The sequence below is a fragment of the Brassica oleracea genome, chromosome C3, assembly GCF_000695525.1.
Source record: "Brassica oleracea var. oleracea cultivar TO1000 chromosome C3, BOL, whole genome shotgun sequence".
Lineage (NCBI taxonomy): Eukaryota > Viridiplantae > Streptophyta > Magnoliopsida > Brassicales > Brassicaceae > Brassica > Brassica oleracea.
Window position 1 is genome coordinate 58,962,003 of NC_027750.1, and position 8,574 is coordinate 58,970,576.

An 8,574-nucleotide genomic window follows, 5' to 3' on the forward strand; every position below is an offset into this window, starting at 1 on the left:
TGTTACATAATTTAGAGAATGAAAATTGGAGAAGATGAACGAAACGAGATGGTTATGATTTAGATGCTTATAGTTTTTAGGTTTTTTTTTAAGTACAATCTTTAGGTATTAGGATTATTTGAATCATATTTGGATTTTTTTAAAAAAATATATGGAAGTTAAGAAAAAATGGAAAACAAAACTTTGACTAAAATTTACAATATGTTTACATATATATATATATATATATATATATATATATATATATATTTATTTATAGATAAAAATATATTGGATTATTGGTTTGGTTCGGTTTGGTTCGGTTTGAACCCAAACCAAACCAAACCATTCGGGTTGAGTAAAACATGAACCAATTGGGTTATGTAAAGAGCACGGTTTGGTTTGGATCAGTTTAACTTCGGTTGGTTTGGTTTGGATCGGTTCGGTTTGGTTTGGGTTTTTTGCCCACCCCTACATAGAATAATTTATATATATAATGTTTGCGCGGATCTTAATTGATAAATGGCATGCCTGATAATTGGACTAGTGGTATATCTCTCAAAACTAATGGAAAGTGTGAACGATGGTATTGTGCATTTACATGGTCGCTTGATAATATTTATTTTTTATTTTTTGAAGATTCATAAGAGCATCATTAGTGGTAGGGATTTTTCCCATATAATCTTACCAATAAAAATTAGTATAATATAAAATTTTAATTAAATTTTAAAATCAAATAGAATTTAACCAATATATAGAATGAAAACAAATGGAAGGAAAAGCTCTTTTAGATTTTTAAAAGTCTCCTTGAAGTGTTCTTCGTTCTCTTTCTTTACTATTCATTTATTGTCATTATTTTTATGTTGAGAGGCATATCACACACACACCTCCACCCTCTTAAAATAAGCCTCTCTTTATAATTTGATGATGTGCATATATTTTAGCTGATATTTTCTTACATATCGGGTGTGGCTAGTAATAAAATTAGAGTAGCTTAGAGTAAGCAAAAAATGGAAGAAAAAAAGAGGAAAAAATTAATTATTATAGTATTACTCTGATTTACTCTCATTTTTTCTAAAATGACGAAAAGGTGAAGAAACAGAAATGACAAAAGAAAATTCAATTTTCCAGCATAAAACTAAGCTGAATTAGACCATCTTAAATCGTTCATTATATTTTTCATCTGACATAGAGTAATCTTATAACAGAGTTGAGCTCAACTCCAATAATATTATATTTTAAAATAAAAAATAAAATGATAAAATGAATTCTTCAATTTATAGAGTAAAATTATTTTTACTCTATTAAAAATGAAAAAAAAAAACATTTTTCCTCTATTAAAAATGAAAAAAGAAGTTTAGTTAGTTACTCTAAAATGAAAAACATTTTGTTCTATAATTAATATATAATACACGTTCTCTTGGGTGGTCTGTTACATTTTCGGCAAAACAAAATGAACAGTTATTTCTAGAAATTGAGGCCGAGTCTCGTACGTCGTTTTCATTACTTATAAATGACAGGTTGTGTAGTGAGAGATTTTTCTCTCAATTCCTCTAATTTTCTTATCAATACTTTATATTTCAGAAGGTTCAGAGTTTGATTTGTGGGAGCGAGAGTCAGTCGTTTTTGTTTGCCGGTTTCGGTTCTTCCTTCCAGTTCTTGTCTCCGGCGATTGATCAATTCTTCCGATGACCGTCTGGCTCTGCCTCCGGGAAGCGACGGTTTTCATAGCGCCGACTTCGCCGACTTCTGTCTCCGGGAGACGATGTATTTCTGGAATCGTTCTCGCCGACATCGCTCGATCTACGATTCAGTTCTTCGTTGTCCGACTGCCTCTCGTTCTGAACCTCCGACTATTCTCCTTCCCAATTGATTTGGTTTTTGCATCTTCAAGCTTATCTGTATCTTCAAAGATGTCAGATCCTTTCATGCAAGATAGTCGAAGGTGCATGATTGATTGTAGGCGTCGATGTTCTATCTCCGAATCGTAGATCCTCCAGTTTTGGCTTTTCGGTTCGAGCCCCTGTGAAGATTGGTTATTATGTGGTTCGTCTTCGCCGTCGGCGGAGTTCCATCGCCTCCTCTGGTTCCGGTGGAAGGAAGTGGTTCCTCGTCTTGACCCGTGTTCATTGATCGCCGGGCGATCATACACGTGGAAGATGATGTGTCGTAGCTTGCTTTCTCGACGGTTTACCTTTTGTGTCTTGGGCCTGTGTGTTGGGTCTTCGTCTTTCATAGTTGGGCTTCGTTTCGTCTTTTTGTTTTGTACTGTGTTGGGCTTTGCCCTTTGTTAATAATATCCCACAGTGAAAAAAAAAATGACAGGTTGTTATGAGCAGTCCTAAATTCTCATCTAGTTATCGTATGAGTTTTTTAAACCAGCCAGAACTCACATTAAAACATAAAGAAATCGTGGTATATTGTGGTTGACCACATCTACTGGATTAAAAGGGGAATATACAATAAAATTAGTATTTATTGTATATGTAATTTACATAAATCTTTAATGAATTTAAAGCTACACTAAAACAATTAATAATAGTGTTTTAGTTAGTCTATCTATCTATATCAATTATATAAAAAGGAACAAGACTCTCTTCTCAGTCGTCCACGTCACTAAATAGGTAAATAACAGAGTGACACGTGTCTTCTATGGACTAGATTTCTTGCGTTTTGTTTCATTCAAAATAAATGGGCTTCTAATCCAGCCCGAAAGAGAGAAACTGATGTTTCTTCGTCAAAGACTCAAAGTCGGAATAGGGTTCGTCTTTTACATCGATCTCTGATGATCTACGCCAACAATGGCGTTTGGGATGGCGAGCTAAACGAATTGTCATGTATAATCTATGTGTGAATCTTTGATTTCTTCTACGTTTCTAATCCTCCGAAACGTTACGAGGCATTGATTCATGCCTTTAACAATCGTCTTAACTCCATTAACCCACTCTTTCCTTTATATCACATTCATGTCCCTTTTCCTTCCACTCGGTTAATCTGGAGCTGTAAATAGGTTAGTTTGTATCCGTAAATTTCATCATTTAATTTCTCACAATAATATTGAAACAAAAACCATTCACAGAGTACTATTTCGAACTTCTCTCTCCTCCTTGCTGATTGAAAAGTGGCCGCTGTATCACCACCGTAGAAGTGCGTCTGCTGGATTTTTGGGAGGCCAGCAATGTGAAGAGAGGCGGCTACTGCTCCTCGAGCTAGGGTAAGTCTCGAGCCCTAACTTCTTCTTTGTTCTGTCTTGACGACAAAAAAAATCTTCAAACGTAACAGAGGGAATCTGAATCGAACTGTCGTCTTCAAGTGTAATTTTCGGCCTTAAAAAGGTAAGTCCTATCCCCGAATTTCATCAGTTCTCTCCTCTCAGACAATTTCCAGAAATCCAGAGTTAAACTCTGATCAAAATTTTAGTTTATGGGAGATGATTTCGATTTCGATTTTGTTTGTAGAAGTTTAACTTTGTTCATGTATGGATTATCAATTTTTTTTAAATCAAAAGCTTTGTTTATGGGCGATGATTTAGATTTACATTTTATTGGTTGATTTTGTTTCAATTTTTTCTTTTATTGATTATCAAAATTTAAATTCAAAATCTTTCGTTTGTGGGCGAAACTTTTCCAAAAGTTCCTGTTTTTTGATCCGAAGAAACTCATGGGAGTCACCATGCTTGATGATGTTGGTAGAGCTAATACTTTTGTGGCATGCACTCATAAACACACATTCTTTGTTATCTCTTGGGTTTGTTAAATTGGTTAATGCGATGGTCTTTTATGGTTTGAAACAGGCGGAAGTAATGAGTCACAATCCTCGAGAAGTTGTTGTTCCTGTTGTTGGAGGACATGCAATAGTTACAATCTTGCCTCTGCTTTCTCAGGTTTAACATGATTCACCATCTTTTCTGATTGTTCAAAAAATCTTATGTATGTGTATGTTCTCATCACTATGTATGTTACAGGTGAAACCTCCTTGCTCTTTCACTCAAAAAGAGATTGAGTACCTCACAGACCGTATGGAAAATGGTGGCATTGAAGTTGTCAAGGTACATATAAGCCCTTCTCTCATCTTCCTTTGCTATTATCTTTGAATTGACTGTTTTAATCACTTTCCAGGCGAAAGCTGGTGCAGGTTCTGCGACACTATCCATGGTAGATCTTTATTGTGACATGTGCAGTTTCAGATTTTACATTTTGAATCTTATATCTCATCACACTGAATGTAAAATACAACGCAGCAGTGAAGTCTGCAGATGCTTGCCTCAAGGGTCTACGAGGTAATGCAAACATTGTCGAGTGTGCATTTGTGGCAACTCATGTACTGTCCTTCTGAAAAAAAATCATTTTGTATAATCTTTATTTAGTTACATATAATGTATGTCTTATTCGTCACGCAGGTGACTGAGCTTCCCTTCTTCGCATCAAAGGTGCGTCTAGGAGGATGTGGGGTCAATGAAGTGTACCGTCTCGGACCATTGAATGAATACGAGAGGTAATATTTAAAATCTTATGTTTACTTTACTTTGGTTCTGAACTTGTCCTTTCTTCATATTGGTTTGGTTCCCTATTGGTCAGGATGGCACTGGAGAAAGCAAAGAAAGAGCTTGAGGGAGTATTGCGAAAGGTGTTAGCTTTGTGTAGAAGTAAAGACAGTTGATAAACACTTAGTTTTATCTTTTGAATAGTGATTTGTTTTGAATAAGAACAATGCCTTGCAATTAAAGCTTGATTTTGAAGATTTAATAAACTGCAATCACTCTGTTCTTAGATACAAGAACGTTTATGAGTTCATATTTATCTTCTTGGTATGTTTCCTCAAATTTATGTGTGTGTTTTTAACTTATTATTATTGCACGTAAGAGCCACTCCACATTATCAACCAGTGGCTTATTCATCGGCTGTAAGTGTAAGTAAACTTTAAAACTGTGATACAGTCACGAAATACATGCAAATATGTTAAACACTGCTAATGTACAATGAACAAAGTAACGAGAGTTATCCCTATAAACCATAATATTACAAGCAAAACAAAACTTAGATGGGTAAGCTGGGTTTCTCTGCCTTTTGGATGCTACTCAATTTGTCACTCAACCCCTGTTTTATTTACCAACTTCAACAAGACATTATAATTTTAAGACAAATTCTCAACAAAAAAAAAAAAGAACTTAAACAAGACATTGTCATTATTATTTACTAATATGTGTCATAAAAAATATTGAATATTTTAGAATTGATATGATCAAATGACGCGTGAAATGATGCTAATATTATACGATTTTGTTTTGGATCGGAAGGAATTGTAAACTTTTATCTAGAATCTTTTAGATAATGAATTGAATATTTTTTTAATTTATTAATTGATATGGAAAAGTTGTCTAAACGTAAATTTGAGCAGTAAAATCGATACATGGTTTGCTAAAGAGTGCGGAACAAACTACAGTCTGGTGTGTCTCCCACAAGATGATCCTCATAACGCCACCAAGAAGATGTCGCTTCAATGACCTGAAACACCATTACACTGATTGTTTTTGCTATAATCAGTTGGAGAAATTCTTACGATTCGTTTCAACATAGAAAATCAACACCCAAAGTCATCCGGCCAATTTCATACTTCATGGTTTTCATTATCTATAGTTTTCATTTTACTTTCTTTTGTTCTGTTACAGTTCTTCCGTATCAATATTTTTCGATCCTTTAGAATACTTGGACGTTTAAATTATTAGTGGCTTAAACAAACTACATGTTAGGATTGTAGATAATATTACATTTTTTAGACAGCTGGTTTAAGGGAAAAAAGCATAAAATATAAGGTTATAGATTTAGGGGGAGGGTCCACTAAATTAGTAAGAAACTAATTTGAAATGAAAGTTATAAACCAAACATATCTACAATTTGGCCAATTAAACACCATAACTGTTGGCAAAAAAAAAAACTATAACTAAACCTTAATTAATTTTTGTACATTCTACTCATCACTTTATATATAATTTCCAATAAAACAGTTGAATACTAAAAATTTCGATTTGCATAAGACGAAAAATGAATTATTTAAAATTATTTGATAATTGTCTAGATACTTATATTTTTATAATAGATTATAATATTTATATATGAAAATAAACATATTAAATGTATAATTGTTGTAAAAGAATGGAGAAACTGTGTCTTTATTTCTGAATAATAAGTTCATTTTATATAAGGGTTACAAGGAAGAGATAAAATGGAAAGAGTACAAAACCTAATCCAAGAGGAAATAGGAAAACTAAAGATAACAAGAAAAGGAAAACGTCATAATCCTAAGTCGGTCCAAAACCGACCGACTCTCTCTCCTCTTGGTCGCGGCCGCGACTGGGCCTGGTCGTTGCCGCGACTGGGCCTGGTCGTGGCTGATGGGCCTTCTCTTCTGGTCTTGGTTAATAGCAATCCACTCCATGATTTATAACACTCCCCCTTGGATGCTATAACCATACGGGTTTGTATCATTCACGACGTTGCCTCATTAAAACCTCTCTAGGAAAACCAAAAACCCAAGGTGGGAAAATGGAAACCGTAGACAGGAAAAAGAGTACAACACATGACACTCCCCCTGATGAAGGCATCACTGAAGATCCTTCAGCTGGCGCATTCCTATCTGATGAACCAGTTTCTTGAACGTTGAGGTTGGCAGAGACTTGGTGAAAAGATCGGCTGAATTGTCACTGGACCGAACTTGAACCACTTGAACTTCTTTTTCCTTCTGCAGGTCGTGGGTGAAGAATAATTTGGGTAAGATATGCTTTGTTTTATCTCCCTTGATGTATCCATCTTTGAGCTGAGCTATGCAAGCTGCATTGTCCTCATAGATGATCGTTGGCTCATCTTGTCCCACGGCTAAACCACTCTCTACACGGACGTGGCCGGTCATGTTCCTCAACCACACAAGCTCATGGCTTGCTTCATACATTGCTATGATCTCGGCATGATTAGACGATGTGGCCACTAAGGATTATTTTGTGGACAGCCAACATACTGTTGGGGTCAAAATCGGTCACGACGGAATCAATGTCTGAAAGTCCGTGAAAATCGGCATGAACGTTTTTACGAAAAATAAATCTTAGAAAAAGATCTATCTTTACGAAGAATCTTGCGGAGAAAACACATTCACGAAAAATCGGAGAAAGACGCGAACAAGGTTGCCGCGTAGTAACCAGCGCAAAAGCTGGTCGCTAAGTAGCAACCGAGCTCTCACCAAAGCTCGGTCGCTACGTAGCGTGCTCGGTCGCTACGTAGCGTGCTCGTTCGCTACGTAGCCTGCTCGGTCGCTACGTAGCGTGCTCGGTCGCTACGTAGTGACCGAGCACATAAACGGCTCGGTCGCTACATAGCGACCAAGCTCTCACCGAAGCTCGGTTGCTACGTAGCGACCGAGCACGTACATGGCTCGGTCGCTACGAAACGACCGAGCTCTCCCCAAATCTCGGTCGCTACGTAGCGACCGAGCTCTCCCCGAAGCTCGGTCGCTACATAGCGACCGAGCACGTACACGGCTCGGTCGCTACGTAGCGACCGATCTCTCCCAGAAGCTCGGTCCCTACGTAGCGACCGAGCACAAATTTTCGCGGATAAATATGAAGTATTCAAAAATAATTAGAAAGATAGGGAAAAATGGAAGATCTCCATTTTTAAGTTATGATGGCTTAAAGGCAGAAGAGGAAAAAGCGTAAACCGACCTAGGAGCGAGTATATAAGGAGTCCTAGGCGAGAGGCACGAGGGGGAAATTTTTTAGAGTCAGAACTCTTGGCACTTAGAAACTCTGAGGCATTATTCTCGACATGCTCTGTTTCCATGACTGGCACCCGATTACCAGACGAACGTGCACAAGCAGTTCGATCTCTTGGTTCACTCTTGAACTCCGTTCGGCTTGATCCTCGAAAGGGGTACGTAGGCAGCCTTTCATAAGGTTCAGTCCGAAATTAATCAAAAACCTTTTCTGTATTTTCTTCGTCTTTTGTTATCGAGCTGCGAGTCAACTAGGTTTGAGCTTTTAGGCCGCTAGAACTAGGTAACTCGCTGACAGCCTTTGCGGCCAAAGCTTTTATGATCTCTTGTAATGATTGCAACGCTCTCATGCAGACTCGAAATAAGATCTATTGTTTTCTCTAAACTCGTTTGTTATCTTTTCATGATTTATGCATATATTTGGTCACTTGCCGTTGGCTCTCGCAGAGATCCGGGACCTCTGGGAAATTAGGGTTTTTCTAGTTTCCAAATTTAAACTTAAATCAACAGTGCGAATTTCGGTTCCCACAGTTTGGCGCTAGAAGGAGGGGGGGGTACAGATTACTCTAACTCATAGCCGCAAAACGCTTGATCAAAACAATGTCTGGAAATATGAAAGAGAAAACCGCAGTTCGCAAAAACGCTGGTAAGAAAACTCCAGCCATCACTCCGCCTATGGCCAACGCCTATGCAAACGCCACAGTTCTTGAGAAAATCGAAAACCTTGCTGCGACTTTTCACCACGGGACGTGCAATGAGACGATCTCGCGATTTTTCTTTTTAAATATAAAGGGAAACGATAAATCTTATCAAACCCCGTAAGTTTGGCTCATT

General features: G+C 37.2%; 1 protein-coding gene across 5 annotated transcripts in view; it reads left to right on the plus strand.

Annotated features, from left to right (window-relative positions):
* LOC106329226 (probable malate dehydrogenase, glyoxysomal) overlaps positions 1-4,716 on the plus strand; it is a 6,461-nt gene extending 1,745 nt beyond the window's left edge. Inside the window, exons 2-7 of one of the 5 annotated variants that reach the window (XM_013767850.1) lie at positions 3,773-3,862; positions 3,944-4,027; positions 4,098-4,133; positions 4,220-4,258; positions 4,379-4,473; positions 4,557-4,716. In XM_013767850.1, the coding sequence (XP_013623304.1) occupies positions 3,773-3,862; positions 3,944-4,027; positions 4,098-4,133; positions 4,220-4,225 (216 nt within the window). In that variant the 3' untranslated portion in view covers positions 4,226-4,258; positions 4,379-4,473; positions 4,557-4,716. Of the gene's footprint in view, positions 1-2,861; positions 3,315-3,772; positions 3,863-3,943; positions 4,028-4,097; positions 4,279-4,378; positions 4,474-4,556 lie in introns of those variants that run through there. The other 4 variants (XM_013767852.1, XM_013767849.1, XM_013767847.1 and 1 more) reach the window with 4 other exon arrangements.
* Positions 4,717-8,574: the final 3,858 nt, after the last annotated feature.